Source organism: Triturus cristatus, chromosome 4_2 (genome assembly GCF_964204655.1).
Source record: "Triturus cristatus chromosome 4_2, aTriCri1.1, whole genome shotgun sequence".
NCBI lineage: Eukaryota > Metazoa > Chordata > Amphibia > Caudata > Salamandridae > Triturus > Triturus cristatus.
The window spans coordinates 926,110,520-926,131,997 of NC_140586.1; the positions used below are offsets into that span (position 1 = coordinate 926,110,520).

At 50.1% G+C, this 21,478-nt stretch overlaps 1 protein-coding gene across 2 annotated transcripts in view; it reads left to right on the top strand.

Moving 5' to 3' along the window:
- EBNA1BP2 (EBNA1 binding protein 2) overlaps positions 1–21,478 on the top strand; it is a 107,911-nt gene that overhangs the window by 70,545 nt on the left and 15,888 nt on the right. For both annotated transcript variants that reach the window (XM_085602989.1, XM_085602990.1), the window contains exon 9: positions 9,837–10,014. In XM_085602989.1, the coding sequence (XP_085459115.1) occupies positions 9,837–10,014 (178 nt within the window). The remainder of the gene's footprint in view (positions 1–9,836; positions 10,015–21,478) is intronic.

Below are 21,478 nucleotides of genomic sequence, written 5' to 3' on the forward strand. Positions count from 1 at the left end.
ATTCACAAACAAAAAAAGTCCGACATTTCATTTTAATGGTAAGGTTGGAGCTCTTCTAAATTCAGCGGAGGCAGCGCATATTTAGTCTGTCGTGTTTGATGTACGTGCGCTGCTCCCACGAATCAATCCGATGAACGCCTTTCCTTCTCAGTAAGGTTGATCTGTTTGTTACCCCTTGTAGGAAGCTGCCTCTGTATATGATATTGCCACTAGGCGGTAGCACCAGGCACAGAGTCCAGGGGTTCCTCAAAAGTGTACAAGGCTCGATGTCAAACCCAAAGTGCTCTGTCCGTGGTAGCGTGGGCGAGCAGCCTTGGGCCTAACACAGAGGAGTGCAAGGCATTCATTGCACCACAGTGATCAGTAATGGACACATGACTTCAAAAGGAGATCTGGACCAAATCAAGAAAATTATACTTTGTTTGTATTTTAAGACCAAGGTCTTCATAATCTTTTTTTAATTAAAAATACTTTTCACTTTAAAAAATCGACACTTAGAAACTTTTCAACACAATCCAATGTTCTCCTACGGGGAGAACAATATTGCAGTACAATCCCAGTCTTCGGACCCAAATGTCAGCAAGGGCCAGCGGTCGGGTAAGTAGCAAAACTGTACCATAAGCAGCACACGGACAGCTGGGTGCAGAGGTCAAAATATGTGAGTTCGATCCAATGCTTTCCAATGGAAACTGGGGTGCCAGGAGCCACACTGCTTTCAGGTAAGTAGATCGGTTGCAGGGGTCAAGCTTTGGGGATATGGTCCAGCATGGGGGGTGGGGGGGAGGTGGGGCAGCACCAAACATACACCATCAGCAGCACAGAGCCAGCCTGGTGCCGGGTGCAAATTCGACGTCAGGTGCCCAATGCTCTCCAATAGGTGAAGAGGCTGCAGGCATGGCACCAGAGGTTGCAGGAGGAAGACCAACAACAGCAGAGGTAAGTTGGTATGTAAGGGGTCATAGGTGCACTATCGGCTCAGCTCACCAAGGCCCAGGGGTTTCGGATGCAGGGGTGCCTTTCAACGGTGGAGTCTGCTTAGTCGAGCCAGTTGGGGGTGGGGCGGGGAGCGCATGGAGCCTCTGGATTCACACTGCAGGCACTGTAGTTGAGTGCAGGAGAGGTCAGCCAACGCTGGACATGAGGTAAGGATCGCAGGGGAGTGGGCATCTGGTCCAGAGTGTGCAGGAGACGTGGCCCTGCCTGGTTCCGGAATCCTTGGAGTTTGGTTTCTTCAAGACATGTCCGCTGTCCACGGGAGATTGGAGTCTTTTTCGAAGGCAGCAATCCTCCTAGGGGGTTCAGAGATCGCTGGCTGCAAGATTTGTCGCAGGTTCGCAGAAACAGGAGACACTGGTAGGGCTGGGGCCAAGGCAGTCGTCATCTTCAGGGTTGTCTTTCTTCGTCGGTCGTCATAGATCTAGTTTCTAGGTGTGGGGAGCCACCTAAATACTACGTTTGGGAGGCGTTTTAAGGGAGTAGCAGGTAGGGCCAATGGGTACCTTACCTGGGTTGACTACACATTCTATTATGCCACCCTCCTATGGGAGGGGGGCATAGACCTAGCCCTGATTGGGGGGGTCTCCCCATCTTCAAGATGTCTGGGACTGAAAGATGTCCTTCGCCTCACCCTCCCCACCTCAAGAGAGAGGGTGGCAGGGTTTAATGGCAGATGTGGGCAAGCTTCTTATTCTTTTAAATTTTTCCTGCCGGTTTTTCCACCCAAAGTGGGGGTGTAAACCAGGGGCTGCCTTTTGCTGCTATCAGCAAAGGCTGGGGGTCACGTTACAAAGGTGGCAGGCCTTTGAAGCTTCCCTCTTTGAGCATTGGCCCATCCTGGGGGAGGAGGTATGACACCTTTGCCCAGGATGTACATTGTTTCCTGTCCCAGAGAGCAGGGGCTCTCTATCCAAGGGTCCAGAAACATGTCTGATGGTGGCTGGCTGCCTACACCCGGTCAGAGACCACACCAGGTTTGAAGGGGATTCAGGGGGCACCTCTGAGGCGCACTCTGAGTACATGGTACAATATATCCCACACAGGCATCAGTGGGGATTTATTGTAAGTAGTAGTTTGGTACCAAACACTCCTGTGTTCAGTGAAGCCATCATGGTGCTGTGGAACTCGAGTTTTCAAGTTCCCAGCCCATGTACTTTCTATGGCTTCCCTGGCACTTACAATATGTGGCGGCTGGTGACATTTTAAAGTGGTGAGGCGTAAATATTCATGATGAGGGCTCGCTGGCAAGCGAGCGTAGCGAACGAGGCTGAGCGGTATAAGGGAGTTGTGGGGGGGGGGGGGGGTGTAAGAAATTGGAGATATATATATTCACCAAAGTGAGGTACAGTGTGTATAGAGTCCAAGGGTCCCCAGAGGTTTGGCAGAGGTTAAAGTTAGATAGAACCTTACTCTCTAAAGGGGTAGCTTGGTGGAGCAGTAAGGCAGTATCAGAGTTCAGTGTTAAGCATTTGATGTACACACTCAATCAGCAAATGAATTAACACGCTCAAGAATTGAATTCTAGGCCAATGGTTTTGTATAAAAAATATACTGTTTTATTTCTAGAACCAAGCAAGCCTGGCACAGTTAAGCATAAAAATACTTTTCAGTAGTAAATTACTTGTATGAACACAGTTCAAAATTGCAGTGTAACTTGTACTGGTTTTGGTTACAGTTTTAAGTAAGCAGTTCACAACACATTCCAGGTATAGTACATTCGAATGAATGGGCTTTTTAAGAAAAATGCAGTTAATTACTTTTCAGATTAATTTTGCTAACACAGGACTGGATCCTAGATTTCGCCCTGGGACATTTCCTGGAAACAGGTGAGTAAATACGTTTTGGTTAGAGGTACGATTTTTAAGGGATATTAGTGCATTTCAAAAGTTGACACTTAGAAACTTTTGCACATAAAATCACCAATGTTATCCTATGGGAGGAAATTCACTTAGTGGGTCAGTTAGGTTACCGATACTTTTTCTTACTCTGGTCAGGATCGTCAGGGGGACCTCCTCGTGGTGTTTTTCCACTCAAAGTCGGGCCGGGCTCGGCAGGTGCAGAGTGGGCTGGATTTGCGGTTTCTGGCTGGCACCAGAAGCTGCAGTTCAAACACGTCCGGTGTTCACGGGAGAAACCGCTTGGAACCCTGCTCATCCTGGGGGAGGAGGCTTGGCACCTCGTCCCAGGATGTGCATTGTTTTAGGTCCCTGAGAGCAGCAGGCTCTCGACCCAGGGGTCCAGAACCATGTCTGGTGGTGGCAGCCTGCGCAGCCACTCAGTCGTGTCACTAGGAGTTGGTCGAGTTTCAGGGGGCATCTCTAAGATGTCCTCTGTTGTGCATTTTAGATCAAATCCCACACTGGCATCGGTGTGGGTTTAATGTGCTGAGAAGTTTGATACCAAACTTATACTCTTAATTGCAGCACTGCACTTACAGTGCCCAGGAATGGACTCGTGCACCTGTACCCTCACCACTAGCATAGGGCACCGAGCAAGAGGGGTGATTGATTAATGCCAGGGCAGTGGTTTGTGGGCATGGCACACAGGGATGTGTGCCTTGTCAACCCTTCACTTTGTTCTGCACCAAGACACGCAGCCTGCAAAGGCAGTGTGTGAATGTCAGGGTACAGGACCTCTAAGGGTGGGACAACAAGTGCTGCAGCCCTTAGAGGCCTTCTCTGGTCACAGTGCCCTAGGTACCTGAGATACCATTTACCAGGGGCTGACAAGTGGCCAGAGAGGCCAATTGGGTGTATTTTGGGTAAAGAACACAGACCCTGGGAACCTCAATGGCAGGGACCCAGGGCACATCAACAAAAAGTGCATCAGTAGCCAGGCAAAAAGTGTGGGGGGGGCGTTACTGCAACAGAAACCCACTTTCCTACAGGGGGTTATCACCCGAAGAATTTTTTTGAAAAAAAAGTGGAGAAATTAGGCATTTTAAAGCAAATTTGAGAAAGGAATAAGGTTAAAAGGCAATTGTGAAAGTGTAGTTATGGCATCAATAAAGAGATTTCATATGATGACATGGGAAGGTGTATATTCAGCATAACCACAGTTCACCTCCCTGGTTGACACAACCTCTTGAGCTACCATGCTCCACACATCTAAGACTTCAAGCATGTCATATCATATAGAGTAAATGTGATCCTCATGTGATTGAGCGAGGCTGAGCATTCAGCACCCTGTGTAAGAAGCACTTTTTCATTAGTGCACTCAACAGTGCTGTTATGATTCTGCTATGCTCAACTTCGCACTCCCTGTCAATCCTTGTACTACTCATGAAGTGGCAATGTAGGCCAGTCCCAGCCAATGTCCAGTGGTCAAAAAATATGAAGGAAGAAGAGCAACAAGAATGAAAGTAATGGAGACCTGCACGTTGCGTGCCACTGTACTAAAACACAGAGATGTGATTAGAAGGTGAAGGTAGCAGATGTGGTTTCAACTGCCACAAACACATATTTGAAAAAGTGCTGTTGATGCACTGCCTCTGTGTCTGCCACTCCTAAAACTGCATCAAATTCTCCGAGGCGGAGTTGCCAGGGCTGACATTTACTTTGCAGCCACTAAAGAGAAAGCCTACACTGGCAAGAAGCCTATAATCACAAAGAATATGGGTTTTCGCTTTAGGATCTGCACATCCACAACAATAGTTCATCACACATCGGCATGTATGTCTTGAATTTCGCATATAGAGGTGCTCAACGGTGTCCCCAATACCCACCCATCAGGGTATCCACACATTTGAGACGAATCCAAATGCTACATGTACATACACAGTACACCTTAGCACACCCAAAAGAAAAAGTAACTGTAATCCAAAGTTTAAGTAAAAACCAATGAACTGCAAACAATAGTCAGTTTTTCAATTGTCCTCAATCACAGTCGTATGACAATAAACTCTCCAATCAGGTCCAGTTGCAGATTTTTTAATGATCAAGCGACAGCGCAGAACAGCAGCAGCCGACGCGCGTTTAGCCCTCTGGGCTTTTTCAAGGCTTGGAAGTCGAGGCTAAAACTTCTAGCTAGTTCACTGTTGAAAATTATGTATCTGTAACTTTTGAAGATTAATTCCCGGGTCTACACCGCCCACGTTAGAACGCTGAGTTGCCACGCGTCTCTCACTAGACTCCACTTTGTATCAGGACTTATCAAGGTCCGGTTCGTTTACTACGACGTTAAACCTCTTTTCGAGAACCTGTCTTGGCCACATATACCCACGTGTTACAAGAAGACTAACGTGGGCGGTGTAGACCCGGGAATTAATCATTAAAAAATCTGCAACTGGACCTGATTGGATAGTTTATTGTCATACGACTGTGATTGAGGACAATTGAAAAACTGACTATTGTTTGCAGTTCATTGGTTTTTACTTAAACTTTGGATTACAGTTACTTTTTCTTTTGGGTGTGCTAAGGTGTACTGTGTATGTACTGGCAAGAAGCCATTTGTGCTCTACACTGGCAAGAACATACTCCAGAATGTCCTTGCATTGGAGAACAGGAGGGCACAGCACAAGTTCCCAGTAGGACACGTTGCACCTATGCTAATTCAGATCAAGAAACCTATATGTCTTCCCTACCTATCTGTGCAAATTGTTGAGCATGGGCATGGTGGTTGATCCGGAAAAAGAAGCAAAGGCCAAGATTGCAGTGGAATGTAGCTTGGCTGGACAGCTATAGAATTGAAAATATAAGCCCAAAGGGCTACAGCTGAGTTCTGAAACAGGTTAAATTTCTGAAGGTTCATACTTCTTATTTTTCAAAATGCAGGACTACAAGTGCCAGAGAGCCAAGGTGAAGGAACAGGGGCACAAGTACACTACACTTAACAGGAATCAGGCTGACATAACAAATACAGTGTTAAACATGCGCTTCATGACCACGTCGGGGCTGAATTTATTCTCATCTAAGTTACTCATTGAGGTGGTTACACAATACAAAAACACTTGGTACAGAAACATGGTAGTAAATAGGAGCAATAAACATAGCTGGTGTCTAAGCAACGCCTGGGGTGTTGCAAGAAACCATGTAGTGATTATTGCACATGCCCATTTCCCTCAACCCTTACCAAACCAAATGCTCATCGTAATGCCAAGATATTTTTTGGGTGGTAAATGGTTGCTTTACAATTTGATAAAACATGTCGCAAGTGCAGTATATCTGAGCACACTTTCAGATCACATAACCTCAGCACACAAATTTTCACAGAGCAGAACATCAAAATAAATGCACGTTTGTTTCCTCTCTTTACTACAGAAGAACATCCTCGACACCAGTCCTGACTGCACTTTAGAATGCATTTTTACGCTTTAATCACTGTCCGTAAACAAATTGCTAAACCTGTGTGGGCCGAAACACTCGACAGCAAATGGCACCCTTGCCAGACCTACAATGCTTCAGAGACTCTGAATTGGCACCACTGCAGTGCTAGCCCAAGGTCAGAGCACACACCACTTATTTATGAGCATTTATTTAACATTTGACTCAGCCGAAGCAGCAGATGCCTGGACTTCGGAATGCCCAGGTGCCGGAGTGTTATTTGGTCTGCTGAGCCGCCCGGGCTCACATCCCAGATTTACAAGCCCCCATTATAAATGTGAAGACTGGCACAAAACAAGTCGCTCCTTACCTGCACGATGAAGCTCTTTTCAAAGCAATGCATGTGTGCAGCCTGTCTACTGCTTACTGCAGTGCTTTCCCATGATTGTTTCAATCAGGGGTTTTGGCTTTATGGTGGTTTCCATTCTGCCCCTTTCCCCGGGAAAGCACTGCAGTAAGTGATTTCAATATGAAGACATATATTTGAAAGCCGTTTGCCGTTATGGTTATGCAGCCCTGTGTGCTGTATTACCAGCGTGTCTTGTCATTGCTCTGTGCAAGGGCACATTTCACAACAGGCCACTTATAAAAATGATAGCCGTTCAGGGGACTGAGGCATGCACCTCCCAGATTGTAGCATCTCTCCCGCCCGCTTCATCGTGGTTATGTCAACAAGCTGTTTATTCAAAGACCCGCAATCCTTTTTCAAAACCTGCTCTGAAATTATTTCTCCTACTGCTCGCACTGTAGCACTTTTAATCAAAAATGAACGGGGGCCCACCCGTGACGCGCAGCCACCACTTAAGTCAATTGTTACACTCCTACACCGCACTTCTTGCTTCAGGTTTAATGCGGTCAACTGACAGTCCACCCACTAACTTACCTGACTGCACAATAACGATCGAAGAACCTATTTTCAAAGCAGTGAATGTGCAGTGCGGCCTGGTTGCTGCTTCTCTTCGTGCCGCAAGTCAAAAAGGGTTGAAAGTGAGAGAGAAACTCTGCCTCCTCCTACCCCTGAGCTGTGTGACGTTACGTGCACACACTGTCAGAGGCCCCTAGCAACTACCGTAGCAGCCTCCAGCACCACTATGCACAGGTGAAGAGGAGCTGAGCGGCTTCCAGTGCGCCTGTCTGGTTGGCCGGAGAGCTACCGCTGTCCACCCCGACTTGCGCACTTGGGCCACAGTGTTAGTCTATCAATATTGTTAAGCCCCACCCGCTCCTCAGCCGTGCTTTGGCTTCTCCAGGCCCCGCCCAGCGCTCGATACTGTAATTGGTCCGGCCACAGAAAATACATTAAAAATATAACACTTGTAGTATTACATTTAATTGGGAGGCCATGGGGGCCAAATATAAGTGAGGCAACGCCCAAATGGATTAGGAACATGGGCCCCAATATTGTAGGGGCATATCTGCTCAGGCAGATATGCCCTCACCTGTAGTATAGTGCAGTCTGCCTTAGGGCTGGGAGGCCTGCCAGAGGGGTGACTTACCTATGCCTAGGCAGTGCTGTTGACATGGCACCCAGACAGGGAGCCATGTTGACTTTGTCGTTTTCTCCCTCACCTGGGCATGCAGGCTGCAAGGGAAGTGGCATGGTCCCAGTGAGTGGGGTCCCAGGAGACCCTCTTCAGCTGCTAAGCCCTAGGTACTCGTGGTGCCATTTACTAGGGACTTACAGGAGGCAGCTTAACCAATTGTGGATCTGTTTTGGGGAAGAATCCCTGGCACAGGGGACCTGGTTGGCAGGGACCCTGTGGGCTGCAATTAAAACCAGATCGAAACCAGGTAAAAAGTGGGGGGCTAACCAAGCAAAAGAGTTACAATCTCACACCCGTCATCATGTATGTGCAGGGGCTCTGGTATGCTATTCAGTGGGTCTGAAGGTGCAGAGCCTGTGGTGGTACACGTGGCAGTCTCCTGCACCATTAACCATTCCTGTACAAGGAGTGTGCTTCTTTCTTCATCTCTGAAAACCAGTGAGTTTAGAAGAAAGGGGGAATAAGGATCACCTGAAAATGGTCACCATAGTGAGTTTTATTTTCTTTTTAAAAAGTGCTCCTAGTACTTGGGGGCATTTGCTTGTCTGAATCTCCCAAAACTGGACTCACTCCCCTGTGCGCTTCCAGGAACTACCCAGATGCAGCCCGCCACCCACAAGTTCCTCTTGTGCTTCCTATTGGTAACAACACAATACCGAGGAGGCTGCTTCGCGCAAGCGTCCCACTTTACCTTTCTGTGTTTGCATTTTTCATTTAAAGAGCATGTTTACTAAGTAACGGTGAACGTATGTCATCATAACTTGGCTGTTCTGAAAACAGGTGACAGCAAGTCAAGCAGCAAATGGGTGGAACAGAGCTCCACAATCGGCTGCATATATCCCCTTTTACCAGCTGCAACACAATCAGTGCATTGTGAAGAGCATTTCTGTACGAGTTTATAAGGGGCGTATAGTCACCCACACCTGTGCATCTTTCTGCCACAACGAGCAGACACAGAACTTATCTTCTTTGTAGTGCAGTAATTGCAGCTGATCCGTAGATCCATTCGTCCCTTGGGCTGGACTTGCAGCTTATGGTCTTTTGATCTCTTGGGCTGTAGTTGATGATTGGTTTGTCACTGTACCTCGAACCATAGTTGTGGCTGGTTCCTCCCTTTCCTGTTTGTTCAGCTGCTGATCTTTTGATCTCTATCTTGATCTGCAGTTGCAGCTGATGACCTGTAGTTCGGAGTGCCTTGGGCTGTACTTGCAGCTTGTGGTCTTTTGATCTCTTGGGCGGTAGTTGATGATTGGTTTGTCACTGTGCCTCGAACCATAGTTGTGGCTGGTTCCTCCCTTTCCTGTTTGTTCAGCTTGTGGTCTTTTGCTCTCTATCTTGATCTGCAGTTGCAGCTGATGACCTGTAGTTCGGAGTGCCTTGGGCTGTACTTGCAGCTTGTGATCTTTTGATCTCTTGGGCTGTAGTTGATGATTGGTTGGTCACTCTACCTCGAACCATAGTTGTGGCTGTTTCCTCACTTTCCTTTTTGTTCAGCTTGTGGTCTTTTGATCTCTTGGGCGGTAGTTGATGATTGGTTTGTCACTGTGCCTCGAACCATAGTTGTGGCTGGTTCCTCCCTTTCCTGTTTGTTCAGCTGCTGATCTTTTGATCTCTTGGGCTGTAGTTGATGATTGGTTGGTCACTGTGCCTCGAACCATAGTTGTGGCTGTTTCCTCACTTTCTTGCTTGGTCAGGTGTTGATCTTTTGATCTCATTATTCTGTTCTGCAGTTGCAGCTGATGACCTGTAGTTCTGAGTGCCTTGGGCAGTAGCGGCATTGGAAATCAGTGGATGCTTGTACCTCGGTGTAATTGTTTTTGATCTTTGCTCATTTCACTGTGGTTTTAGCATCCTTATCACATGCTGCAGTTGTTTATAGGGCCATGTACCTGTGGCTGTATTTGTAGCTAACTGTCTTTTGATCCCTGTACCTTTCTTTGGTTTGCTTTAACAGTGCTTTCTTTTCTCCCTCCAGACCTAATGCAAAGAGACGCTTCAAAGATCAGAAGTTTGGTTTCGGTGGCAAGAAAAAAGGCTCCAAGAGGAACACGAAGGAGAGCTTCAACGACGTGTCCGGGTTCCGTGCTAGCGTGGCGCACAGTAAAGGCCCTGTCAGACCTGGGAAGAAAAGCTCCAAAATGCGGGGCAGCAATGTAAGTTGGTGTGCTGTGCAGGTGAATGCGGGTCTGCATTGGGGTCAACTGAGATCTGTGCTGAGCTGCAACGTGTGCTTGATGTATGGCCTTAGAATGTGTACGCCCGGAGCTGCGCATGGTCCCTTTGAACATTGCCTGTGAGTTGAGAGTTGCTCACCCCGGTACCTAAACTGCACTAGAGAGCTGTGTGGCCCATAGAACAGGGAGAAACCTCTTCTGGTGTAACATGACTTGGGGCACATGCCACAGGTTCTCTGTGGAAGTGGTGCTGTGTTTGGACGGAGAGTGCAGTTTGCTGAGTGAAACCATCACTTGGGAGGAGTGGGGCGGAGCGGGCCTTTACCGGTGACCGAGTGAGTGGCGTATAACAAGGGTACGTACAAGTAGCGTCCTATCCAATACTGTTGAACGTTTATGAGCCATAATGGGAGTAAAGACGGCTCTGCCCCTCATCACGTCACATGTGAAAGAGGAATAACCATTGATAATAAGTATCCTTGACGTCACAGCGAGTCACTGCAGACATCAGTCTTGCAAACTGCGTGATCGTTGTATGAAAGCGCCATGACCTACTGTGCACTAACACAGGACTCTGCAAAGCAGTAGCTGATGAATCCTGTTAAAGCACAAAGATGAAACTGTGTTTGTGATATTCATACAGTGCTGGCCTAGCCGCGGGGCAGCGGAATGCTGTGCTGAGTCAAAGGCAAGACGCATTCATGCAAAAGCAGACGGTCGCTGTATCATGATGCAGTGTTCCTGTTGGAAAGTGGATCATTATGTGGAGTGATTGTGAGACCTCCCCACGTAATGTCACAATCCCTGTCCAGTCCTATTGGGTTGCTTTAACAAATCCTTCAGCTCATTCCTGGGTAGCTGTGGCACAGAGCGGCCAGACTTTATCAAAGGAACAATCAGCAAAGCATTTAGCTTAAAAGTACCAAACCAACGGGTAAATAAGAAAAGACACAATAAAAATCCAAAACCACTTTATAAACATTGTGTATTTTTTATTAGATACCAAAACAACAAAAATCTATTGAGGGGAGCCGGAGGTATGATTTTTCAAAGGTAAGTAAATTCTTTTAAGTTCCAATAAATCTCTGTAATTGGCATTACGGTTCCTGAGCCAGCAGGTTAGCACCTATCTTTTTACTGGCCACAATGGCTTGGAAGCCAGTCCTGGGGACCACTTAAGTCCAGGGAGACACTTACCCTTCAGATCCTACAGACTCAGTCCTCATTTCACCAGGATCGCTGTTCCAGCCAAGAAGTGGTCCTGATGCTAGGGATGCGGGGTGCTGAGAAAATGCTAGAGCTGTGGAGGCTCTGCATTGTTTTTGGGGCTACCTCAAGGTCCACGAACTTCAGTTTTCTTCTCCAGCTTCAGGGCTCTTATCTCCCACAATGCCACTGGTCTCTGGATACAGCGGTCATCTGCGGTTTTCAACAGGTTAGTGTATTTTTGCACGAGAACAAGGGCCTTTTTTTATGACTGCCACAAGTCACGCGGACTTATCGACACTTCAGGCAGGGCAAGACTCAGTCTCCTAGTAAGCAATTCCAGCAGCGGGCAGGCGATTCTGGGCAGCTGGGCTCTCATAAGTGCAGGCTTCCTTCAGCTTTTGTCTCCCTGGTGCTGTATGTTGGACTAGCCACCTTACCCTTGCACAAGTGGTTCTTTTTTCACTAGTGGCCACTGCAGGGACTGTCTTCCTTGCGAGTCCCTCGGGTTCGGCCGGTGTAGTCCAGTCTTTGGTGCAGACTCTCTTTGCGGGGTACAGGGAGCAACAGGGCAGCCTTCCTTCAGTTCTAGGCACAAGTACAGATCTTCTTCCACGTTTGGGCGAAGCAGACTCTGTCCTTGCCAGTCGCCTAAGTTCAGCAGATACAGTCCTTCCTTAGTGCAGCCTTGCTTTGCTGGGTCAGGGAGCAGCACTCTCTCTTCTGTCTTCTTGCCAGTCCGGTGGTTTTCTGAGGGGACTGTGGGTCTCCGGTGCCTCTTTTATGCCATCTTCTCGTTAGTGGGAGGCGAGGACTCCCTAGCCAATAATTCCCACGAGGCTACCCTTCCCACTTTACATCTCTTCCTGGGTTTTGGCCACCCTACCTCACTACCCTACATCAAGATGGCACAAGCCTTCTTCCCCTGCGAGGAGCCCTAGGAACAACCCTGGCATGTACATAGCATAATGAGCCACTCTTCCTGGAAAACCAGTACTGCGGCAGGGTTTCCAGCTGTGGAGGCGATGCCAGCCGTCTCCATATACAGAGGTGCAGGCAGGCAAAGGTGCGATTGCCATTTGCTTCCCTGAGGCAGTAGCCTCTTTGAAGGCAGATCTGTGGCCACCATCCGGTAGTCATCCTCTGGAGGAGGTCACACCTCCTCCCTTCAGCAGTTCTGTTTGTTTGCTGTTCTGGGAGCGCTGCACAGTTTCTAGCCTGGGGCAGCATGTGGTCTCTGGTGACACCTGTTGCAGGTAAACACGGAAGGCTACCGAAGGTTTGGACAACAAAGTGGTGACTTTCTAAAGTCACCTTTCTGGTAAAAGTTACTTTAAATCTGATCTGGTCAATGGGGTGAGCTGAATGTAACGATTAATTTGATACCTTGGAGTAATATCTTTGGGGGTCCCAAAAGAAAGTTGGCAGTTAGCGCGGTGGCTAGCGAAACGCTCTGTTAATCAGCGGCACCACCAGCCTTCCTACCGCGAAAACGGCAATCTCATGTTTGTTGCTGTTAGGGCATGTTATACACAAAAGGAACATGCTTTTCTTTTTAATAATAAGCACTTTGCATGGTGGGTTTCCAAGCCCTTCCCTAGGGGTGACTTACTAATACTAAAAGGAAGACTTTAACCTTGCAAAAGGGTTTACTTTGCCACGTTGAGTTGGCAAGTTTAAGCTGCCCTGCGGCGCTTCAGTGGCAGGTCTAGAGTCATGTTTTGAGCTTGTCACCGTAGTGGTAGCACGATTCAGTGCTCCAGTCCACTAGTGAAATTTAACTTTTGATCCCTGGGTTCCTCTTGCACCATACACTAGGGACCTATAAGTAAGTACAATGAGCCAGTCGAGTATTAGCCAATTATACATGTACTTTTGGGGTCAGTGCACATTCAGTGGTTCATGGACAGCAGGAGCCAATGCATTACAGATTAGAAAACCAGCAGTATCAGTCCAAAAAGCAGGGGAAACTGGGTGATTGTACCTAAAGGGTTCCTTTCCTCCTGTTCCTTCTTTAAACCGGTGCGTCTTCACCTCCTTCCTAAATTGGGGAAGGGTAGGAGTGGAGCTGATGAATACGGGGATCTTGTACCAGATCCTGGGTGCACAGTTGGAAAAGGCCAGTTGCATTGTTTTTTCCTCTTTTGCACTTTGTTTCCAGCCTCGTTCTGGCTGCAGGTGTGCTGCAAACCCCTGGAAATGCTCCGATTGTCCGGCAGGCAGGCCTGAGTGCACGTTTTGATGGTTTTGCAGGTGATGCAGCCGTCATTCTCTTGGTGTGTTTGGCACCGCATGTACAGCATCCTAGATGTTGATGGCAGATCAATAGCGGTGCACCCCTGCAGGCTCCTACAGCAGCAGCTGTCCTTAGTCTCCAGCTCTATGTGTCCTCCCACTGTTAGGGTGCGATAGTAGTCAAGGCCCCCCCTTCTTTAAAGTTAGTAGAAGGCCTTAAAAAAATCAATCATGCGGAGTTTTCAGATAGTGTTGGTATGGAGCACCATGGACTTCCTGTCCACTATGCAAGGGGTGTGGTCAGACACCCACACACACACACACACACTTTGAAATCTCTAGCACCAATGGCGCCCATTTGATAAGGAGTTGAAATGTGGTGTGCCCTGGGCTTCATTCGGATCTGTTGCCGTACTGCTTTTATACCGGTCGGTACATCCACTCTTGCACAGTTATACTGGGCGTCTGTCTACACCGGAATACCTGCAGGATCAGGCCAATCCCAGCAGGGGAACTGCAAGGCTGTGAGCCGGAGTCCAGTGTGTGCTGCCCACACCGGTCCCATAAGCTGAACTACTGCATGGCTATCTTGTTTCAAGACTTTCAACCAGTGCTTGAGTGTCCAGGCAGAGAGGGAGGAGCTTCACCCAAGAGAGACGCCATAGACCAGGATCTGATCTACTCTCCACAGCCGGCGCAGCGAATAACTGCAGTACTGGTCCTTCTGGCCCCATCAAGCTCAAAGCCTAAAAATGCTGTCTGATGAGGAAGAATTTGTACCACACAACTGAGGAATGAGCGCCAAGTGGAAAAGGACCGACCTGCACTCTGGTCCACCCAGTCCAGCAAACCCGAAATTTGAAGTATGTTCAAAAAGCTATTTCTCCCTCCCCACTGTCCGGAATGGCTCTGAAGAAACACTTGCCATGCATATTCGGGTATTGAGGAAACACCAGCCTTTTTATAGGCATATTGTATAGGAGCCCAGGGATACCGGGCACACCACAATTCACCCGCACATGGGTGATCATCTGTCCTAACAGACAGAATTTCTAACAATGTACAAAGGAATTCCCAATAATTAGACCGTGGGAGATCGCTTGCTGTTGACTCTGGCTTACCTCGGTCGTCCTTGGAAAAGGTGGTAACGTCAAGCACACGTGCCACCAGTTTGAGGTGCTGGGTGGACTGCAGCTGCTATGCAGACTTTATGTCCAGATTGAGGAAGATAAGAGTGGGGTCTTCATGCCCATTCAGTCTTTGGCGTGTTCCTTGAGACATCACACTATTGGTTGATTTAAAAAAAAAAAAAAGAGAGACTTGGCTCACCATCCCTGCTCAATCCTTGTCTTCAGTGGGGATCTCTAATGCTCCCCAATGCTTGCTAGTACCTGTTCCTACGTGTAATTGGTATAGGCAGCTGCCGGTGAACATACAGAACACTGATCACATGGCATCCATGGCCAAAGACCACCCGCGTGCAGCAAGTATTCTGAACAGATGTACATATATGCACACAGACCAGCTCCCCATGAACACAGACCAGAGGTTGTGCAGGAGCCCCTGAACACAGACCCACAAGTGTGCAGGCATTCGTGCACTCACAGTGAACATGCATACATGCACCCAAACAGATGCACAGACTCCCGGGAAATACAGATTCAGGCACCTGGATGGTATGACTGACATCCACGTGGTGCTGTGGATTGTATAAGCGGTGAGATGCAGGCGTATTCATCAGCAGCTCGGCAGGGGAGTCGGGTGTTAATGTCCGTTCAGTCCTTGTGAAATCATTTCTCCTGGCTACCAACAGATCTTAAACTACCTGTAAACAGACTTTACACACTTACTGCCACTCAAATGCACAGACATCAGTCATTTTTACAGAAATCCCACATTGAGTAACAGCCAATATATTCATGGATGGAGTCAACGAAGGGATTGATGCAGAGCAGATTAAAAATCCTGTTCTGCGCACACAGTCGAACGCATATACAGACACTCAATTCATTCAAACACACATACCAATATTCAGTGACATGGAGGCACCCTCTTACTACAAGCCGCAAGAGATACCAAGACCATTCACATGAACTAAAAGACATGCAGGTTACCATGGTTCCGCTGGACAGTACATCTACAGACATCCATTTCACCAAAAGGATATACAAGCAAATATCCATAACACACTTGCACAAGTACTGCTGGGGTCATGCAGGATTGCCATGCATGTCCCTTCGTGAAAGATCGCAAGTTCAAGGTGACTGTGAACGTCGACACTCATTGGAAAATCCCACCTTTGTCAGTAGTAATAGAATGTACCCGCCATTTTGGATCCTGAGGCTCAGTGGCACCAATATGAGATCTTTCCATGGTCTATGTTCTCGCGTTCCATTGTTTGGGAACACCTGTGTAACTTTGGCATTTGTGGCAAGGTCCGGAACTAGAACTGTTCCAAACCCACCAACCGGTCACAGATGGTTTCTCTCAACTGTCTCTGTCGACTGTTTCACACTTTTCTGCTCTTTGAGGGCCATTTTAGCTATCCTCCCCACTTCCTCTCGCAGGTTAGTGGTTCATGCCCTTATCACATCTGGCCTCAACAAGGGGGTATTCCTTAATACCTGGTGCAACATCCACAGATCAATGACTAAAACCTATCTTGAAGGTTCCCAAATTGCAGCCCAATTCCTCCCATCTCCAAGAGCTGCTCTGGCTCCTGATCCACATAACAATTTTGTTTAAAAACACTAGCAACGTTCTTCAGAGCCTTGACCCTCAAAAACCCGTTATATCCTTGAAAAACAGCCCTGCAGCCCACCAATCTCCCACTTGGGTCTCCCCAGGCCAGTCCTCTGCACTCTTCGCCACATCTGTCAGTCCAGGATTGGCAGACAGCTTTTGCTTACCTGATCGCCAAGCACTGGAATTTCCTTCCTGTGGATCTACGGCTGTCCACTTAAGAAACCTTATTCCGTAAAACGTTGGAAACCTGGCTTTTTAGTTCTTAATTATCAGCCATTCTAGTAGCCTGTTCTCAGCAGCAGGAAGCCCTTTTTGGGCAAATTCATTTATGGTGGAAGATTTCATTTTCCAGGAACATGCAATCCTTTATTAACAGCTCGGTGCACTCTGCAGGCCCATTCCTTTCTTGTCCTTTTGGTTTAGTCGCAAAAACTGATTAACTCTCCAGTTCTGTAGTAGGGGATCTCTGTGTATAGTCATAATCTATGAATAATCCCCGCCCATGTGCGGGGACCCCGGAGCAATCAAAAATATCTCTTAAGCTGTCCGCATTTGCAACCTGCAAAGACACTTAAGAGACAGACAAAATAATACAGCCTAATCACAACAAGGCTGCACTGGCCAGCACTTCCTCTGAAGTGAACACAAAAGCCAAAATAAAGTTGAAATGTCATTTTTTTTATTCACATTTGACATGTTCCTTTATTATCACACACTCCCTTCACCAAAATCCCTTTAAACAATAGAGAGGAAGGGGTGGACAGACAAGCCCTATAGGCTGTCATTATGTGTCTGCTAAAGGGATACCGTGCCTTTAAGAAACTCTCCAGAGACCCCCGGTATCCCAGGATGCACAGCCAACACAAGTTACTTTCAGTTCTTTTTTCCGGCTCCTGCTAGCAGGACCCTGGAGCTTGAGCTCTACCCTTTTGGGTGGTTTACTTAGTTAAAATTGGATTTTTTGGATTAAAAGTGGTTTCATTCGACGTCTAGAGCCTTTGTCTACTACTGCCTGCAATCTGGAGCAGTTTTGGCCCACTCTCAGCATGGCTTTATTCGATAAATGCCCTGAGTGTGGGAGGAAGAAGGCTAAGACGGACCCACATGAGGTGTGTATCCTCTGCTTGTCGCCCTCACATGTCCCAGCTGCCTGTGACATCTGCGGCACCTTTTCGAAAAGGACCCTGAGGGACCGGGAGAAGACTCGCCTTCAGGGACAGGAGAAGCAGAGGACCGGTGAGACTTCAGGGCATGGAGGGTCCCATTCCCCCTCCTCCGCCCATGCTCCAGCCCCCGGAGGGACCTCCGGGCAGAAAAAGGAGCAGAAACGACGCCTACCGGCTGGTAGGTCGCGTTCGACGTCGAAGGCGACGACGTCGACGGCGAGAGAGAAGGCACCGGTATGTTCGCCGTCGATCCAGGGCTCTGGGTCGCGGCAGCCTCGGCGTTCGACGTCGAGGGAGGGGCCGGCGGGACCCGGGACCGGGTCGCCGTCGCAGGTGTCGCGGTCGACGTCGACAACACATCGACGTCGTACCGAGCCCCATGGACTGCACTCGCCGCCGTCTACCCACGGCTCGACGCTGACTGAGTCGACGCCGAGATCCCGGCGCCCGCCGTCGAGGCGGAGGCGGTCGACGCCGAGACGCAGATCGACGTCGAGACACCACCGATCGACGTCGAGACACCACCGATCGCCGTCGAGATACCAACGATCGACGTCGAGATACCAACGATCGACGTCGAGATACCAACGATCGACGTCGAGATCGCAGCAGTCGACGCCGAGGCACCGGCGGTCGACGTCGAGACGCCAGAAGTCGGCGTCGAGGAGACAGTCGACGTCGCGGCAGACACCCCGACGACGGCGATCAAGGTCGACGTCGAGGAGACTTGGTTCGACGTCGAGAGGACGGTCGACTGCGGGGCGGCACTCGTCGTCGAGGGCGAAGAGACGCCGTTCGAGGTCGAGGTACAGTTCGACGTCCCAGACATCGGGGAATACGTCCTCGGTGATTACAATCTCCAGTCGAGGATCAGGGAGGCGCAGACGTTCGCCTTCGGTGGCTTCCCCGCGGGACAGGCCCGCCAAGAAGAGGAGAGTGGCCGCGAGCCCGGACAATGATGATGGGGGCTCTCCGGCTAGAAGTGATGGGGCTTCAGACCATCTGACCCCGCTGCGTACCCAGCGGCCCCCTTTGCCTCAGGTGCCCGACCTTCCACCGGCGCCTCCACCGGTGCCTGCACTGCCTCCTCCTCCTCAGCCTCCTCCTCCTCCTCCTCCTCTTCCTCCGCCTCCTCTGCCTCCTCCTCCACCTCCTCCGCTGCCTCTGCCCGTGCCTCAGCTGCCTGCCTCACCACCGCGGCCACCGCCTCCTCCCCCGAGGGTCCCTCACCGGCAGAGATCTCGCTCTCGCCCTCGCAGGCGCTCACGGAGTAGGCGCAGATCCTCCACTCGCTCTGGACATGGTCGACGGAGGTATCGGTCCCGTTCCAGAGGGTCGAGGGGCACGTACTCTCCGGGGGCTGGCAAGTATTCGCCCTCGCTGTCAGAGACGCCTCCTTCCCGCGTCTCTCCAGTGGATGACATTGCCACGTTCCAGGAGGTGTTGCTGAGAGGGGCTGCGAAGTTGGGGATATCAGTGACTACCCCTATTCCCACTACGTCTGTGATTTTTGAGACTTTACATAAAGTACATCTGTCGCGCCCCCTCCTCCCGCTGGTCCCAGGACTGGAGGAACCTGCGATGGAGGTATTCTTAACGCCGGCTGTGGTGAAGCCGGCGCCCTCGAGACTGTCAAAGAAGTACAGGGCCCCTGACTCGGATCCGGCGTTCCTCAGAGTGGACCCCCCACCGGATTCCGTTATCGTGGCGGCGGCTCGTAAGCAACACTCTACGACGCCTTCCTCCACGGCTCCCCCGGATAAGGAGAGTCGCAAAATGGACTCCTTGGGGAGGAGGATGTGCTCCACGTCGGCTACTACAATGAAGGCCGCTAGCGCCTCCGCTCTGTTGGGGCGCTATGACAGGTCGCTTTGGGACTCCCTGCAACAGTTCGCGGCCTCCCTGCCCAGAGACAAGAGGGAGGATTTTCAGGAGGTGCTGAACGAGGGCATGATGGTCTCTAATCAGATCATCAGTGCGGCGGGGGACGTATCGTTGTTGGCGGCCCATGGGTACTGCCACGGCATACATATGAGGAGGCATTCCTGGCTGCGGCTGACTCCGCTCAAGCCGGAAGCGCAGCAGAAGATCGCCAATCTACCATTCTCTGGCACGACGTTATTCGGGTCGCATGCGGATGACGAGATGGCCCGCATGAAGGCTGAGGCGGAGACCCTGAAGGCGGTGGGGCTGGAGCGGCCTAAGGAGCAGAGGAGGTCCTTCCGTTCCTCGGGCAGGCGCTACACCAAGCAGAGGGGCCAAGGGCGTCAGTCGGGCCCCCAGCAACAGCCCCAGCAGCAGCAGCAGTACCACAGGCAGCCCTTTCAGAAGCGCCAGAGGGGCAGAGGCCAGCATCAGTCCTCGGCGGGGAACAAAGGCCCGTCCGGGTCGAAGCCCTGAAAAGTTACTTCCCCCTCATCCGTTACCCGCTCCGGTGGGGGGAAGTATTCAACACTACCTGGCAGAGTGGAGGACAATAACACAGGACAAGTGGGTGCTGAATATTGTTTGCAATGGCTACTGTCTTCGTTTCACCAGTTCGCCTCCACAGATTCCACCAGTGCGCTCCCTTCACATGGTGCGGGAGCTCCAGCGGGAGGCGGACGTTCTATTAAAAAAGAAGGCGATAGAAGCTGTTCCTTTGAGGCAAAAAGGAAAAGGTCTCTACTCACGGTTCTTTCTCGTAAGAAAAAAAGACAAGAACGAGTTCAGGCCTATTCTGGATCTGCGTCAGGCAAACAGGTGGATCCGGCGAGAAAAGTTCCGTATGTTGTCCCTGCATCAGATTTACCCTCAGTTGCATCGAGGAGACTGGCTGTGCGCCATAGATCTGCAGGACGCTTACTTTCATGTGCCGATCGCACCGAAGCATCGCAAATTCCTGAGGTTTCTGGTAGGCAACAACCATTACCAGTATTCCGTACTCCCGTTTGGCCTGAAGTCTGCGCCACGGACGTTCTCCAAGTGCATGGCAGTGGTCGCGGCACACCTGCGGAAGACCAAGGTGTTTGTGTACCCTTACCTGGACGACTGGTTGATCAAAGCGTCCACTTATCAGGAAGCCCAGTGCCATTTCAACAGGACGGCGGCTTTGCTTCACCGTCTGGGGCTGCACATCAACATGACGAAGTCAGTGCCGATCCCTGTGCAGTGTCTCCAGTACTTGGGGGCTTCAGTCAATACCTTGACCGCAAGCGTGTGTCCTTCGGAGGAGAGACGCTTATCGATCCGTGGGAAGGCTCTGCATCTCATCTCAGCCCGCTCTCCTACGGTGAGGACGGTGTCTTCATTACTGGGGTCGATGGCTTCTTGCATCTTCCTCACCCCCAATGCACGTCTGCATATGAGGCCCCTGCAGGAATGTCTGGAGGATCAATGGGACCAGAGGAGGGGGCGTTGGGAGGACAAGATCCAGTTGTCTCAGCACGCTCGGCAGTCTCTGAAATGGTGGTGTTCCCCAGGGAAGGTCTGCAAGGGGACCCCTTTTCACAAGGACATTCCGGCCCAGACCATAGTGACCGATGCGTCTCTCCAGGGCTGGGGAGCGCATTCGGGCCCTCTTCAGATTCAGGGGATATGGTCGCAGATGGAGACGACCTACCATATCAACTTTTTGGAACTCAGAGCAGTACACTTGGCCTTGAAGGCGTTCCATCCCTCCTTCAGGACGTCCTCCCTGCTGGTTCAGACGGACAATACTACGACCATGTATTACCTCAACAAGCAGGGGGGCTCCCGGTCACGCACCCTGTCTCGGGAGGCACAGGCGATCTGGAACTGGCTGGTGGCCAGGAATCTGACGATCACGGCGACCCACCTGCCGGGAGTGCAGAATGCCCAAGCAGACGCGCTCAGCAGACTCGTTCAAGAGAACCACGAGTGGGTGCTAAACGACGACGTGCTAAGAGACGTCTTCGCAGAATGGGGCACTCCGGATATAGATCTGTTCGCCACGGCAGAAAACAGCAAATGCCGCGACTTCGCGTCCAGGTACTACCAGCCAGGGACGCTGGGGAATGCACTATGGATCAGCTGGTCCAACAGCTTTCTCTACGCCTTTCCACCCATTCCCCTGATTCCGGCGGTGCTGA